The sequence below is a fragment of the Triticum urartu genome, chromosome 6A (genome assembly GCF_056163025.1).
Source record: "Triticum urartu cultivar PI428250 chromosome 6A, HENAU_Tu73, whole genome shotgun sequence".
NCBI classification, from domain to species: domain Eukaryota; kingdom Viridiplantae; phylum Streptophyta; class Magnoliopsida; order Poales; family Poaceae; genus Triticum; species Triticum urartu.
The window spans coordinates 79,648,406-79,666,082 of NC_141878.1; the positions used below are offsets into that span (position 1 = coordinate 79,648,406).

At 47.7% G+C, this 17,677-nt stretch overlaps 1 protein-coding gene across 1 annotated transcript; it reads left to right on the plus strand.

The window, feature by feature from the left end:
* The first annotated feature begins 9,642 nt into the window (after positions 1-9,642).
* On the plus strand, positions 9,643-15,441 carry LOC147964061 (uncharacterized). Its single transcript, XM_087529095.1, has 2 exons — positions 9,643-10,306; positions 15,338-15,441. The coding sequence occupies exons 1-2, from the start codon at positions 9,674-9,676 to the stop codon at positions 15,365-15,367; spliced, it is 663 nt and encodes a 220-aa protein (XP_087385221.1). The 5' UTR covers positions 9,643-9,673; the 3' UTR covers positions 15,368-15,441.
* The last annotated feature ends 2,236 nt before the right edge of the window (positions 15,442-17,677 follow it).

Here is a 17,677-nt window from a genome sequence, read left to right on the forward strand (position 1 = left end):
ACCGCTCCTGGACACTTGGGTTCCTTGTAATGATGTTATTAGTTTAGTCGAGAATGTTTTTGAATGAACCTGCCATGCTAGCCGAGGTGATGACGTCGCACCGGTCAATGGGTTCCCCCACCACGTCATCTTTCAGATCGGGGCAAGAATAACGAGGTCGTTTCGGGCTTGTTCCCTCCATGGAGAGGACGATCGAACAATGGCAGAAGGAAGGGTGAAGGCAAATGGAGGAGGGAGGAAGAGCGTGTGATAGCAGTTCCAAATCGAGAGGGAAAGGCGAAGAGTCGGTGGACGGTTGTCAGTTTCCCACGGTAAATGAAGAGGTGCCCCGGCCTACACGTCCTTTCAGAAATTGTACAAAAGGACTCGTCGTCATCTCACTGACATGTTGGAACGGGACCACATGTCGTCGAAACATGGTGTGTAATTTCTCATGAAAAATGCGATCTGGCCACGTTGGCCCGAAGTGTCATATTATTTCTGGACTTTATTTTTTTAATGGCATGCCGTTCAGTTTTGAAGCATGACTAACGGGTACTGTTTGCAGAGAAAATATGAACTACTCTACCACTACTCCACCTCTAGTACTAGTAGTATAAAAAAGATATATAGGCTGGAGCTTCAGAGCTTTCTTGCTAAGGGCTTCCCACTTGCTTGTCACACTATCACCCTCTCTCCAGATCTAAAAAATACGGCCTCTCTCTCCCTCCTCACTGGTGGTCACAAATCCGTCGGGGAAGAAAAGGATGTGCATCATTGACGCACTCGTCGCCGGTGAGCGAGGTCACGCACTGACGACAAGGCCGTCCTCGCAGACCTAGCGCTCGCGCGGGATGGCCTCCGTCCCCAAGCTCGGTGCCATAGTGCGTGCGAAGGATCTTTGTTCTATTGCCCCATCTGCCATGTCGCTCATGTGGATCTTTTTCCACTCCACCATCTTCCCAATTTGCTATCGTCTCCTCTACTGGTCACGCAGACGAAAACCTTAATTTGCACTATTAAAGGAAACCCTACTTCATGCAGACTAATCCATGTATGGGTTGAATAAGGAAAGGAAGGGAGACTGTACTGTCCAAGAGAGTAGGCATCGAACCCCCATCTAGGTTGAAAAGGGGAAAATCAGTAGCTAAGGAATGAGTCTCGTGTCTCTTGGTTGAATAAGGGTAGAAAGGCATGACAACACAATAGAGAATGACTAGGTTGATCGGTTTGTTGTATTCACATAGGAAAAAGGTGGCTAAACATTAAAAATGGGACATAATCCACATATGCTGCCTGGATATTTGTTGCTCTGGGCAACCATACCTCCGTCACCACTCTATGCGTCTGTGGAGGTACATCGTACTGGTACGCCCACTGTCCGAATGGGCCTCCCATGCTCTTATTGTCGCTTTTTTGCTGTTAGTATAACGCCAGCAGTCAAGTCAAGCAATGCTACTGCCAAAGTGATGCCACATTTAACTAATGCCACTCAATCTAATGCCACCGATAAATTTAAGCAATCCCATTTAATGTCACTGGATTATTTCAGGGTTAGCTGTTGATTGTGGATGTATTAAAGATTTTTCAGCTAAGGCATTCTAATGCAGTTGCACAGCCAGTATACCAACGATGAAACTTGTTACTACCTTCAGATTTTTGCACTGTTAAGGCTTATAGATTACATACCTCACTTTCATGAGATAAGTTAATTTTTTTGTATAGTGTCACCAACATGTCAAGGCGCTGATGTCATTTTATTTTTGTTAAACTGCACAAAAAATTATGAAGACAAGAGGAAAGGTCAAGAGTGGGCACCTCCTCCTCCGGCTGTTCTCTTGATTCGTTCAATCAAGTTTTTATGTTTGATCGATTATCAAGATTGGGATAGTAATTTTTAAGCCCCCCCCCCCCCGAGTTCGAAATTATATTTACCTTGGAGGTACATGGTTTGCAAATTTTTTATACTGTCATTAGTGAATAATGCTAGTTACCTTCAGACTTCTGTATTTGGTTTAATGCTCATGCACAGCTAGTATACCAATGCTGAAACGTGTTACCTTTACATTTTGTATTGTTAATTCTTATAGAAATCTTCCAGTGCCAGAGTTTATTGAAATCTATTCAGTAAAATCATTGTACTGTACCCTGTAATAAAATAACTACTCTACTGTTGCACTAGCCACTGGATTAGTGTATATTTGTAGTATTCGAAATTTGGAATGGTGTTGCATTAGCGTATGGACATAAATAAAGTGTGGCAAGATTTCCAAGATATGTGCTCAAGAAAACTACTACCTGTTTTTCTAAATACTAGACGTTTGGGTACTTTAAACTGAAGCATGAAAACGTCTTATATTAAGGAACAGAGGGTGTAGAGTTCACTCAGATTATCCCGGTAAAGCTAGTCACACCTTTGTTAAAATTAATGTTCATTATGTTATCGGAGGAGGTCTGTAAGTTTGTCTCTAATGCCTGTCGACTACATACCTGACATCACGATGTAATGTTAAGTCATTTCCTTTTGTACAGTGTCACTGAATTGTCAAGGCGGTGATGGCATTTTATTTTAGTTCAACCGCACAAAATATGCTTAAAAGAAGAGGAAAGGTCAGGAATCGATCATTCTTTCAGAAAGAACTATCTATGCCTTTCTGACATCAGCTGCTGTTGCCTTATTTATTCCTTCAAACAGGTAGTTAGAAATAGTCTTGCTACCTTTTCCCATTAATAAATTGGAATGCTTATATTTGTGAGTCTATGCTTCAACTAGTGCCACTTTTATAGTAATCACACTTTCAATATCTATGCAAACAGGGATGCTCGATTTTAGTGGAACTGCACAAAAAGTCCAACTGGTTCAATATTAGGAGCATGTTTTCTTACAAACCTTTATATCCAATTGGTGGCACTATGAGCTGTTCCTTAAGAAGGTACATGGTTTTCTACTATCTTGCTACTCCTTTTGTACTGTCATTAGATAGTAATACTAGCGGTTTGCATGTGAATTTATTGGCAGGGTGGACCTACATTGGAGGTGCAGGACAGGATTCAATGATTGGATGCTCAATTTTGGTTGTATCGATTTCACCTCTTCCATCACTATGAACATGGATATCCTTTGTCCGATGAAGAATATGCGCTATATTTCTGCTTTGAACAAGCAAATCAATTCAGTATGAAATTGTCCAGGGCAAAACTTGACTATATCAAATTGTCCAGTGCAAAACATGACAGATGCTAAGCGGAAGAGACATGTTTAAACCGAAAATACAAGGTGGGGTATATGTTTACTAGCTGCTTGATATTTGTGCTGACAGAGATGTTTACCCGTTGCTATTGGAAAACACACAAAGTGACCGCAATTTTGGTTGAACTGCATAAGAGAATAGTATAGTCACTACATGCAGTGCCATTTGAAAAATAGACACAAAAAGATTGGATAGTCACTTCATGGACTGCAGAAAAGTAGTACTATACTATTTATTGGCCAACACTATCTGCTTCATTGCTTTGGTCTGATTATACAATGGGCATCATTTTACCTAAGTTAAAGTTTGTATTCCGAAAATAGTCTTGCCGTGTGATCGAGAGAAGACCAAATCATATTGCACTGGATGTTCCTCCATCATGTGTGGTTCATTCTCATGGTTCCATCTGTTGGTGAAACCACTTACATTTGCAATAGGAATTGTAGACTTCACAAACAAATTTGTCTTTCAGTCTGTACTGAATGTTGGCCAAGAGAAGCATCCATGTTAGTAGGAAGAACATATGTGTTTTCTAGATCTTTGCTTTTGGAGCTACATATTTGTATATGATCTGTGAATCATTGAGATGCATTAACATGTTGATCTTATGTATGGGAATCATACTAGTTGGTTTTAGTTGTGGCTGATCTTTGCTTTTGGAGCTACATATTTGTATATGATCTGTGAATCATTGAGATGCATTAACAGTTCCTTATATCTGTTCGCTTAGTGTTTACAAGTTACTGATCGATCACTAGCTAGCCTACTAATGCACTCCTGGCAGTTTTAGTTGCGACGCAAGATCTGAAGTGGCAGTTTTTCGAATAAAAATGCCTACCTCTCAAGAAACTGACAAGCTGCTCTGAATAAAATGCCATGCGAATCTGAAGAAACTGCCAGCAAAAACGTTCGCAAATACCTTATCTCCCAGCTAAAGTTCATCAACTAATGCCCTCAGCTGCGACTCATTGCATGCTGCTCCGCGTACTGGCTGCGAGCGATTTTGAGTGCCTGCATGCAGTCGGCCGTAATTAAGGCAGCTAACTGATGTGAAAAAAGATGCACTCGTTTGAATCCGTGGAATCATTATTGACATGGAGGGAGATGATTTGAGTGCACTCGTTTGACCGTCATTCTAGCGTGCGACCCAGCACGGATGGGACGGGACGGCATAGTCGGAATTTCTGTTTCTCTAGTTTTCCATGGCAAGCTGGCGCGCTAAGCCATGCCTGCTTAATTATGCATTGAATTCCGATGACCGTCGCACTACCTTCCGCCTATAAGTATTGTTTCCCGGCCTTCTATGGTGGCACCGTGACCCAACTCGCCCTATCCTCATAATCCCCCACCGGCTCGACGTCGCTCGCCACTTCCTCCATGCCCCCGCCCGTCCGTGATAGGCGAGGCCGGAGGCGGTGACCGCCGGAACTAGTGTTCGGTTTTTCACCGGAAGGCAGACAGAGGGAGGAGGCATTCTATCGGTCTTTAGATGGCAATGCGGAGATCCAGGACTTGTTGGAGCGCGACCGCCTGGTGGAGGAGCAGGAGTTATTGGAGCGAGACCTCTTGGCGGAGGAGCAGCATATCTCCGATTTGCGCCGCCAACGGGACAGGGAGCAGCTGGGCCGACTACGTGGAGGCCGGCGCCTGGCAAGTAGCCCTGGAGGCTGTCGGGCACGCACGCATTCGTCATGCCGATTTTTACTACCAGCTCATCAAGTGGGTTTCCCTCTTAGAAGTCGAAGCATCGGTGGACCATGCCGGCACGGAAAAGGGCCAACGCACGCGAGCAACGCGCCCTATCGCACATTTGGCAAGTCCTAGGTGATGCGGAGGACCCCGGTGCTGGCGTTTAGCGTGTACTGCAGAGGGCAGCCGACATCGTCTAGTTAGCTAAGAGTAAGTTAGTACTTGTACGCTACTAGAGTATTAGTGGGAGTAGATAGTTAACTTGGCTATGATGGTTGTCAACATGGAAGTTCAGTACTCTATATGTGGATCAGATCTATTACTTTGCTCTGAATGGTGAACTTTCTGTTTGAACGTATGGAATGGGCTGTTATTTTTTTAAATGGGTTGTATTTGTCCTCCACGGGTTTAGAGACTGACTCTTGGGCCTACCAAGTTGAAGCGTACACAATCAGGAGATGATTGTACGTGGAGAGGATGACAGCAGGGACCCGCCAAGGTTATGGCAGTACGCAAGCAAGTGCCTCCTTATTTCAAGCCAATAAAAACATGGCTCCTCCTATTGGATTTCTGACATCTTGGTCCCATGCCATTGTCAACATAGTCAATAAACGAGAGAATTGCACAACGAGCGGCTGACACCAGGGACCTAGCAGCTCGCCCATTTATTTTTGTTTTGGGTTAATTTGATAAATGCCACTCCAAATCTGGTGTTTCTGAAAAATGCCACTGCAATTGCCAAACTTTGAGAAATGCCATTTCATGCCATTTCCAGTGGCATTTTTCGAAGTCTGGAGTGGCGTTTTTCAAAGTTTGCAAATTGCAGTGGCGTTTTCCAAAGTTTGCAAAAATTACAGTGGTATTTTTCAAAGTTTGGAAATTGCAGTGGAATTTTTATGAATCGCCATAATTGGAGTGGCATATATCTAATTTGTTTTTGAGATAGAAGAAGGGTGTCAACTGGGCTATGCGGGGCACTCTGGCTATCTAGACAACCTTCTCTTTTATGTTTACCACAGACCAGCCAAGTTGTTTTTTTTTCTTTCTGAAAATGGCTAGCCCAGTTTTTTTGTGATTTGCCAAGTAAGTCGCTTTTGTCAGGCCTGTTGGGCTGCAAATCTTTCAAGACGAGGAGAGCTTCATTCGGCTGGACGAGAAAATAGCCTATCAGTAATGAGAAATGGGTTTTACATTCTAAAAACACATCAAACCGACAATTAGTTTCAAATTTCTTTTTTTTCATTTTGAGAGTTTAAATTGCATTAATTTTTATGCGTGGACAATTTGTTGGATTTTATATTGATATACATTTATTTTTAAAATCAGTTTGAATGTAACTCGAAATTTCGGGATTAAAAATAGTTCAGACCGCACCGAAAAATGCAAAATTTCGTATAATTTTTAACCGTGGCCACAATATGGGCTGTAATGCTAACAAAAAGAATATGGGCTCCAAAAAAACCTTAAGAATTAGCGAATGGGCTGTAAATTATTAGAAATAATGGGAGATGCGTTGTATGTTGTTTTCCACAGATTTGAGGCTTTCCTAAAAAAAGGTTGATGCACAAGCAGTGATTGTTGGATGTCCATCCAACGGCCGTCGTGCTTCTTCAATCTCTGCTCTTCCTGCTCCAGCCACTCAAACAAGCGCCGGCGGGACTGCCTGCTCCCTCCTCCCCGCGGCCGGCTGTGCTGCCGCATAGGCCTCACCGCCCCACCGTACTCCCATCGTTGGCCTAGCCATCCCTCTACTCACTCACACATGCTGTTATTCTCCGGCGACGGCAGACGAACCAGTAAACCCTCGTACAATCATACTCCCCTCCGCGTGGGAAACAACTGCCGAGTCTTTCCTGCCTCCGTGTCGTTCCCTTCCTTGGCCTCGCCGTCGTGCACCGCCCTGGTCCTCTCGGCGCGGCCTAGTCAATGTGGTCAACAACCAACATGCATCTGAAGTGGACTGTACGTGGAGAGGCTGACAGCTGGGTCCACGGCTGCACGCAAGGAAATGCCTCCTTATTACGTGCAAAATAATGATTCCTCCACCTGACATCTGGGACCCACCGAAAGGGCCTCTGTATTTCGCGAAAAAAACGTTACCGCCGCTGGCAGCTCGGACCCACCAGCTATATCTTCACACACAAGGAAGTGCGTCCTTATTACGCACAAAAAAATGAATACTCCCCCTGATAGTTGGGACCCAGTATAGTGGTAGGCTGACTTGTGGGCCTAATTAGTTGACGGGGACGGAGGGCTTTGTCAACTTAGTCAATATCCACGATTCTAGCTCCTGTGACCGTACGATGTCCATCAAACAGCCGTAGTGCTTCTTCAACCTCTGGTCTTCTTGCTCCAGCCGCCCTAACCAGCGCCGGTTGTGCCTCGTGCTCCTGCCTCCCGTGGCCGGCTGCGATGCTGCGGATGCCACACCACCCCCTACAACTCCCACCGCTGGCCAGGCGATTCCTCTACTCACCCACACCCCCTGTTATTCTGCAGCGACGGCAGCCTCACACCGCAGTGAACCAGTGAACCCTCATACTCCACTACACGTGGGCATCCACCGCCGCGTCTTCCCCGGCTCTGCGTCGTCCCCTTCCTAGGCCCCGCTGTCATCGACCGCCCTGGTGCTCTCAGCGCGGCGGGGTCAACATGGTCAAGGAATGACTTCCATCAGAAGAGTACTATACGTGGAGAGGCTAACGCTGGGTCCATAGTAGTCGCAAGGAAGTTGTAAGTGCATCTAGTGCCACCCCTAGTTGGTTTTGGAGTATTGACGACAAACCTAGTTGAGGGACTAATGTGTTTGTGAGAATTGCAGGATAACACAGGTAGAAGTCCCTCATTGAGTCGGTTTTCCTACCAGAGATGACCCCTAAAAATGTATGAAGACATTGAAGTCAAAGGTGGTATATGAAGATATTCACATTTGAAGACTATGACAAGAGAAGACACCACATGAAGCCTATGGAGCTCGAAGACTTAGATCTTTCGTAGTTCTTTTTCTTTTGTGTTGAGTCATAGGAACCACCGTACTGTTAAGTGGGGTCCAAAAGAACCAGTCAGACTGACTGAAGTGATGCCTAACCAAAAACCTATGTCTTCGAGTGAAGACTATGAGAGCGAATCTTGTCCAGAGTCGGACAAGTCAGCTTTGCTTGTGGCCCAAGTAAAGTTGCCGTGTGAGTTTGAAATCTGACCGTTGGAACACGTGTCAGTTCCTTAGTGACCCAGGGTCATTTCGGACAAATCAGGTCGGGTTGCCAAGTGGCTATAAATAGCCCACCCCCCACAACCATAAACGGTTGGCTGCTCAGATTGAGAGTACGGCTTTTGTCGTTTGAGAGCAACCCACCTCGAAGCCTTTGAGAGAGAATTCCTTGCGAGGATAAAGCCCTAACCACCCAGAGCCAGAGAGAATTGGGCATCACTTAAGTCTGCTTGTTTGTGTGATCTGAAGACTTATTACACTTGAGGACTGTGCATCCTCCAGCCGGTTAGGCATCCCGCTCTGAGCATCCAAGAGACGTTGTGGATTGCCGATGAATGAAGTCTTTGAAGGTTTGGGAGTCTACCTTGAAGACTTACTAGAGTGATTGGGCGAGGTCTGTGTGACCTTCGCTCAAGGGGAATACGGTGAGGACTGGGTGTCCCGAGTTGCGTGTTCAGGACTGGGTGTCCGGGACTGTGTGTCCTAAGGTTTAAATACCTAGCCACCCCAACCAGACGTACAGTTGTCACAACAACTGCAACTGGTCCAACAAATCATTGTCTTCAACGAGTCACTACCAGAAAAAGGGCTATAGATGGGATTGACACTAATGGCGCACCAGACAAGCGGTGCGCCATTAGTATATACTAATGGCGCACCACCTTCTGATACGCCATTAGAGTTGAAACTACTAATGGCGCACCTGGCCCAGGGTGCGCCATTAGTATCAATTTTTTTTGAACTAGTGCGTCTGTCCAAACATATTAATGGCGCATCCAGACACAGTGCGCCATTACTAGTTGTAACTAGTAATGGCACACCTGTCGGAAAGTGCGCCACTAATGTTGTTTTTTTATTATATTTTTTATTCCTTTTTTTGCAAAACTACTAATGGCGCACTGTTCCACCATGCGCCATTACTAGTTTAAACTAGTAATGGCGCACTTTGGAACAGTGCGCCATTAGTATGTTTTTTTTGCAAAACTACTAATGGCGCACCACCAGAAGGTGCGCCATTAGTAACCTGGATTACTAATGGCGCATTTAGAGTTGGTGCGCCATTAGTAAGTGGGCAGCAACAAGATATTTTGGACAGCCTCTCCTACCCACACTCACTTTCTCCCCACTTCATTCTCTCCTCCTCCTTGTCTCAGGTGCCTCCTCTTTTTCACCTCATTTCCACCATAGATTCATTCAATTTAAGTGGTTAAATTACCTTGTTTTGATAGGTAAGTAAGGGGGGAAGCTATATTTATGTTGTTCTCCCTACAACAATGTGCACATGCACTTTTTATGGCCTAGCTAGATCTATGTATGTTCGTGGTGTTGCATATGTTTGTGGTGTTGCATATGTGTTTGTGTTTGGAGGTGTACCGGTACTTGAAATGCGATAGTTGCCAATATTTTGCCGGAATGTTGATTCATTTCCGTTTCGGCGAGAATTTTGGCATTAAGCATTTTTTTTGGTCCTATTTTTAGGGAAAGTCATGCCAATTTTTTTCTTGGTTCTAAAATATCGTTTTGCTCTACCCCGCAGGCGACCATGGTCCGCACGATGACCGAAGGCATCGTGAATAGGTTTTTGAGGTCCGCGAAGGCCGAGATGCTTCAAAAGAACGAGACGGAGATAAGATGTCCGTGTCGAAGATGCAAGCTGAAGAGCCTTATTGCGGACCCGGATTCCGGGCAGGTGCGGGACCACGTGCTCTTGTGTGGTTTCATGGATGGCTATCGGTGGCAAGGTGATGAAGATGACTACGAAGTCGTCCATGGGGGCCGGGCAAGAAATGAGGAAGGGCAGCAAGACAACCACCGCGGCTCGGGCGGGCGAGAAGACGAAGAATCCCCAGGAGATGATCATGACGGTGATGCTGTACACAGTCATCATGTAGAAGATGCAGGACATGATGATGAGGAAGATGCCGGAGCAGACGACGGGCATGATCATGAAGATGATGATGCTGGCGGAGCAGACGACGCTGGACCATCGATGGGCTGGGTGCAGGACCCTCATATTCAAGAGCTGCTTCTCAAGCAGACGGATAACGCAAGAGCTGCCGCCCGAGAGAAAGCCAAGATGGATCAACTTGAGTTAGACGCGGTTACTCCATTGTATGAAGGATGCAGGCCCGAGGATACCTGCCTGAAAGTAACGCTCATGGCTCTGGAGATGAAGGTAAAACACAAAATGACCGACGCATGCTTCGACGAGAACATGTCATTCTGGAACGAACGTCTTCCCAAGGGGAACAAGTGCCCGACCAGTTTGGAGGAGGCGAAGAAAATCGTGTGTCCTCTGGATTTACCGCACGTGAAATACCAAGTGTGCATGAACAATTGCATCATTTATCGGGACGAGCACGCGAAGTCTACCATATGTCCGGTGTGCGGCGTCACTCGATACAAGAAGAGGAAGAAAGCTCCTCGAAAAGTGGTGTGGTACTTTCCGATCACTCCTCGTCTGCAGCTGTATTTCGCGGACCCTAAGGTAGCAAAGCTCCTGCGTTGGCACGCGGATAGGGAGGAGAAGAAGCGAGAAGATGACGCAAATGATCCGGAGATAGATAAAAAAGAAAAGATGCTGAGTCACCCTAAGGATGCGAGCCAGTGGCAAGCGTTGAACTTCGAATACCCAGAATTTGGGAAGGATCCAAGGAACATCGTGCTGTGCGCGAGCACCGATGGAGTCAATCTGTTTGGCAGCCAGAGAAGCACACATAGCACCTGGCCTGTGTTTGTGTGGATGTACAACCTTCCCCCCTGGTTGTGCATGAAGAGGAAGTACATTCACATGAGTATGCTAATTGAAGGGCCGAAACAACCAGGGAACGACATCAATCTGTATCTGGGGCTGCTGAAGGAGGAGCTAGACACACTGTGGAAAACGCCAGCCAATACGTGGGACGCCGCAGAGAAAGAATATTTCCCTATGAGAGCCGCACTGCTCACGACGGTGCACGACTATCTCGGTTACGGATATCTCGCGGGGCAGGTAGTCCACGGATTTTCTGGATGCGTAAGGTGCATGGATGACACAACGTATCGCCAGCTAGATAGAGATCCCGGGTCTTCGAAAACCGTGTTCATGGGACATCGAAGGTGGCTTCGCGACGATGACCCGTGGAGGAAACGCAAGGATCTGTTCGATGGTGAAACCGAACCCCGAAAACGCCCGTGTACGAGGAGCGGCGAGGAAATAGACAAGCTGTTGAAAAATTGGAAAGACTGCCCACTGCCGGGAAAGAAGCAAAAGGCGCCAGAGCCGGGAAAGAAGCGAAAGGCGCCAGAGCCGCTGCTGAAGGTATGGAAAACGAGGTCTGTTTTTTGGGACTTGCCGTACTGGAAGATCCACCGTGTGCCTCACAGCCTTCATGTCATGCATATCACGAAGAACGTGTGCGAGAGTCTGCTTGGTACCCTGCTCAACATGCCAGAGAGTACCAAAGATGGGCGGAAAGCAAGGCAGACTTGAAATCAATGGGCATCAGGCAGGAGCTTCACGCTATATATGATGATGATGATGATGATGATGATGATGATGAGGCGAAGCAGGACACAGAAAGTCGCCGCAAAGGCAAAAAGGCCAAGAAGACCAGAAATGACTACCCTCCCGCGTGCTTCACTCTAAGTCAGGAGGAGATCGAGCAGTTTTTCACCTGCCTCCTAGGAGTAAAACTTCCTTATGGTTACGCGGGGAAGATAAGCAGATACCTAGACCCAGCAAAGCAGAAGTTCAGCGGGATGAAGTCTCACGACTGTCACGTGCTAATGACGCAGATACTTCCAGTTGCAATCCATGGGATCATGGACGCGCACGTCCGTGAAACGCTATTTGGCCTATGCAACTTTTTCGACGTCATCTCTCGGAAGTCGATTGGCGTGAGGCAACTCAGGAGGCTACAGGAAGAGATCGTGGTGATACTATGCGAGCTTGAGATGTACTTCCCGCCCGCATTCTTCGACGTTATGGTGCATCTGCTGGTCCATATAGTGGAGGATATCATCCAACTCGGGCCGACGTTCCTGCACAGCATGATGCCGTTCGAAAGGATGAATGGTGTCATCAAAGGATACGTTCACAACATGTCATGTCCAGAGGGAAGCATAGCCAGGGGCTTTCTGACCGAAGAGTGCATCTCCTACTGCACGAATTATCTAGGCATCGAGAACCCCGTTGGTCTGCCCGTCAACAGGCACCTCGGCAGGCTCGCTGGATGGGGTCACCATGAGGGTCGCCGAGAAATGCATGTCGACTTCGAGGGTCGACTCGCCGACTTTGAAAGAGCAAACCTAGTCGCGCTACAACACATAGACGTGGTCGATCCTTGGGTGGTAGAGCACAAAACCTTTATTAAGAAGACGTACAATGACCGAGGCCAACAGAGGATGGACGGAGATATACTCAAAGAGCACAACTCAGGTTTCACGCATTGGTTCAAGCAGAAGCTTCTGTCGTACCCTTTACATGAGGATTCTTCCGCGGAAGAACAACTCATATTCACCTTGTCACAGGGCGCCGAGCACAACCTGATGACCTATGAGGCATACGATATCAACGGCTACACATTCTACACCGAGGCCAAGGACACGAAGAGCGATGGTTATCAGAACTCCGAGGTAACGATGGAATCCTACACCGGTAACGACAAGGACAGATACTACGGAAGGATCGAGGAGATCTGGGAGCTGAGCTACGCTGGAGAGAAGGTCGCGATGTTCCGTGTCAGATGGGCCAAGACCGTCCTAAAACAAGAATGGTATTTCACCACCATGGTTATACCCGAAGCCAAATCCAAGACCGCGGGCGCAAACGTCACCGCGAAAAATAAGCCATGGGTACTGGCTTCCCAAGTGGACCAATGCTTCTTCATTACCGACCCGTCAAAGCCCAGTCGTGTTGTCGTGAGGAGAGGCAAAAGGAAGATCATCGGAATGGATGGAGTAGCCAATGAGCAAGACTTTGACAAGTACGGCGACCCGAGGATCGAACATGATGACGATGATGAAGTAGCAGCATACACCACAAGAAGAAGCAGGACCACCCTACCTAAAGGACGTCCGTTCCACAGAAGAACTCCATTTGCGAAAAAGAAGGGCAAGAAGATTGTGAACAGATAGCTAGCTAAGATCGATTGTATTTAAATCGTAGCCTTCATTTCTCGATTGTATTTCATGGGCACTTTTGAACTATCATGAATATTTTTAAATTTCATGGACACTCGATCTCGATCCCCCTCCATCTCGATCGCTATCCCACCTCGCCAGATCCGGTCCCCCTCGCCGCCGAGCACCCCCCGGTCCACCGGCCGCCGCCGCCGACCCACCGGACCCTCGATTCCCCTACTCAACCGCCGCCGCCGAGCCCCCGCACCCCTCCCCTACTCAACCGCCACCGCCGACCCCCCGCACCCCTCCCCTACTCAACCGCCGCCGTCGACCCCCCGCACCCTGTGCACCCTCCCCCGCTCCACCGGCATTACTGTTTGATGATATTTTTTAAAAAATTATTACTGTCTTATAAAAAAAATATTACTGTTATGATTTAAACAAGTTTGAACATATTTAAACACAAATAAGTATCAAACAGCATTTTAAATGCATAAAAAAATTGTGGAGCCTGGGAATCGAACCCAGGACCTCCTGGTGTGAGAACTGGCTGCTGACCAGTCGAGCTAGTAGAGGGAACTTGGTGTGGATCACATCAGGTGGAAAATAACCTGTTGGCTTGAGCAGAAATCAAAAAAAAAACTAATGGCGCACCAGGGTGAGGTGCGCCATTAGTATGGATGTACTTATGGCGCACCGGGGGGTGGTGCGCCATTAGTATTGTGCCGCCCCCATCCATATTTCCTCCCCGGCCCAAACCTATCCCCTCTCTCTCCCTCGCCCTCGCCCTCGATCCCCTTCCCCTCTCCTCTCCTGACGCCGCTGCCCCGCCGCCTCGACGCCGCCCCGACGCCGCGACGCCGCCCCGTCGTCCTCGTCTCCTCCCAAACGCGATCTGGATCGAGGCTCCTTGCCCCTGCGCCCATCGCCGGTGCCCCGTCGTCCCTGTCGCCCGTCTCCAACCACTACCGCCTGAGGCCCCGACGTCGGCGCCGCTCTCCCCGTCAACCCACCTCGTTGGACGCCATCGCCCCGCCGCCCTCGTCGCCGGTGGCCCGGACGCCGCCCCGTCCACACCACCATCGCCGGAGCACCACCACCACCCGGACCTAGTCGCCTCCTCCCCTGCGTCGTCGTCCCTGACATCCTCCCCGCGCCCCACTGCCCTATCCCTACGGCCCCCGTGAGCTCCCCCTCCTCCTCTCCCCTCTCCCCCTCGCGCACACGCGCTTACGTCGTTTCGAGGTAGTTGGTTTGGAAGTAGTACGAAAGTATTATTCCAATCTGTGGTTGCCTTTTTGGGTTAGTTTTTGTTCGTTCCTCGCAGTTCAGATTGTCGTATTGGTGCATCTGTCAGTCAAGCGCGCGCTGCTGACCAGTTGATCATCGGAACATAAACATCAACCAACTACCTAAGGCATTAACCATACCTGACAACGAACTATACAGATTTTTTTGTTAAGCTTTCAGTGCCACTAGCATATAACGAACTATACAGATTGTGTAGTTATTTTGTCATCTTCCTTTAGTACTGGGCCATGGGGGAATACCAGAAGAAGCAAACAAACGTTATGTATCCTCCTTAGTAAGAAGGAAGCAATGGCCACTTTCACTTGAACAACAATTGAAGGCAGTCTGATATGTTGGACTTGCCATGTGCTGTGTAGTTTAGCTCCATTATTGTTCTCATATGTTGCCACCTTTTTTTGGGGTAGTTTTTGTTTGGAGATTGCAATTGGAATTGTTGTATTTGGTGCATCTGTCAGTCAACTGCTGCTGACCAGTTGATCATCGTAACTTAAATCATCAACCAACTATGCAAGGGAATTAACCAGATTTGACAATGTTTAATCACAACTATTTTAAAGCTTTTTCAGTACAACATGGGTCCACAATTGGCACAGATTCTGTTATTGAAGTTTCATGCTTCCATTTATCAATAGAATTCCGGTTCTGTTTTGAAAGTTGGCGACACAGAAGATGCATCAGCGTCTTGCTGCCATGCTTAGTTTTTTTATCCATTCTCAGTTTTCTATCTGTCATACCAATATTAGTTATGTAGAGTTCTCATCTTATGTAATGTTCAACTCTGACTAAACAGGTTCTGCAAACGGTCTTTTACTGCACTTGACTGAAGAAGTAGGTGTCTGCTATATCCTGCACTTGAGGTGAGTTGTGTTCTCAGGTTTACATTGCAATGGGCACTCTTCTTATAAACACAAATTCAGATTTATATACTATATGCTGGCATGACTATTTTTATTAGGCAGGACAGTGCAGTAGTTGATGTATCTTGGGTTAATATTAACCTAACTATTCATTTTCCTTAGGTTAATATTAAAATGTCCAGTGTATATATATTTGAAAATGATTGCTGCTAGACGTTAATTTGCTGGTACTAGCTAGAATTTGGCACTGAAAATCAAAAGCAAGCTGCATATATTGTTTCACCTCTTCACATGCCAATGTATTTTCCATGTTGTGATGGAGGCCTTTTTTGCCTTGTCCACCCGAGAGGCCCTTGAGTTTGCTGGAATGTCGATTAACTTCCGTTCCGGCAAATTCGGGTACTCCATATGTCCTATTTTCAGCAAAGGTCATGCTGAAATTTTCCGTGAATTTTAGCATGACTTTGCTAAAAATAGGACATATGGGGTACTTGTGACTAATGCATGGGCCGGGGTATCTTAGTAGTTAATTAAGTAGGATCAAGTGCCCCGGCGTACTTGTGACTAATGCATGGCTTTTAGGGTGCCTCGGTGTCGATAAAAACCGAAATGATGAAAGTTTAGGCTTTTAGGGTGCCTCGGCGTCGAAAAACCCTCAATGATAAAAGCTTAGCTTTTAGGATGCCTCGGTGTCGACAAACCCTAAATGATGAGACCATGATCTTGTTCCTTGACAATAACCAACTTTTTGACCAAACTTTGTTCCTATTTAGAGAGAAACATGGCCAACAACGATGAGGCCGGGGGTTCGGGCGACAAGGCATTCTGGGAGCTGTCCCAGGAGATGGAGGAACAACCTCACTTGTATGAGGACGCCGCCTTCCCCACCGCTCCTGAGACCACTGATGGTGCCGCCGAGGATGACCCCACTGATGCCACCATTGATGGTGCCGCCGAGGATGCCACCACTGATGATGGCGGCGCACGCACAGATGGCAGCCAACCGAAGAGGCAACGGAAGGACTGGCGCCCGACCGTGCTCCGCACCCTCAAGGAGGAAGTTACTGAAGTGGACTCCGACGGGAATCCAACGGCGCCCGAACGAATAGTCAAGGGGTACTCGCTTCAGCTCGGGTGCATTCTCCGGAGCACCGTCTCGATCCTGACCGAGGGAATTTGTGCAACCTCCTCTTCACGAAGCTGCACGAACGATACAAGTTCCACGCTGAATTTGAAAACACAAGCCTCAAAGGGAATAAAGTGAACAATGCTGCCCTCACGAAGATGAGCAAGGCCCTGTCTACTTGGAAAAGCAATGTGAAGAGAAGGATCGAGAAAGGTGAGAGTTATGAGAAGATCAAGGAGAAAAATCCTTCGATCACCGAAGATGACTACAACGACTTCAAGATCAATTGCTCGAGCACCGCAAACTCCGAATCAAGTCAGTGGGGAAAAGAAATGCGGGAGCTGAACTTAGGGGAACACACACTCGGTCCCAGCGGTTACAGAGTGGCGGAGCCTATATGGGACAAGGAGGAGGCGGACCGTGCCGAGCAAGGCCTACCGCCCCTCTTCGATAAATACGGTGACAAGCAGACCAGGAACTTTGTCAGGGCCCGGTACAAGAAGGACCCGAAAACAAAGGAGCTTACCACGGATCTGAAGACCAGGGCGCTTGAGCTTGTTCTGGTAAGGAATACACCCCCGCGTAATTAGCTCCATATGGTTGCATTCTAATTAATGAAGCCAAATTTCTAAATGGTTCACATTCCTTCCGAAGGTGACTGAAAGCAGTAGCGCGGGGTCGACTAAGAGCAACCCTTGGGACACCACTCTAAATAGGGCGTTGAATGTAATGAAGAACAAGGATAAGCTCAGTAAGCCGACGTCAGCTGGTCGTGTGGCCGGCAAAGGTTTGTCGACAAAATGGTCGTCATACTATAACACTGGTGGGCGAAAGGAGAAAAAGAACAGGTCGGAAAGCCAGGCGCGCGAGGTTCAAGAACTCAAGGCACAGGTGGCGCGGATTCCGGAGATTGTCCAAGAGCAAGTGCAACAACAACTCGGAGCGACGATCACCGCCATTGTGCCTACCTTGATCCAGGGGTTGAGTGCGTGGATTGCGGGCGGCCAACAGGGGCCGCCCCCGATCCTAGCTTCACGGCCAGCAACTCGCAGAACGCGATGGCGGGGCCATTGGTGTCTCCGGCGGAGGCGGCATTGGTGTCTCCGACGCCGGCACGGGAGCTTAATGCACCCGGGTGTACGCCGGC

Coding starts and splice junctions, on each gene's coding strand:
- LOC147964061 (XM_087529095.1), top strand. CDS start 9,674: ATGGTCCGCACGATGACCGAAGGCATCGTGAATAGGTTTTTGAGGTCC. Junction 10,307..15,337: donor TCATGGCTCTGGAGATGAAG/GTAAAACACAAA, acceptor CTGACTAAACAG/GTTCTGCAAACGGTCTTTTA.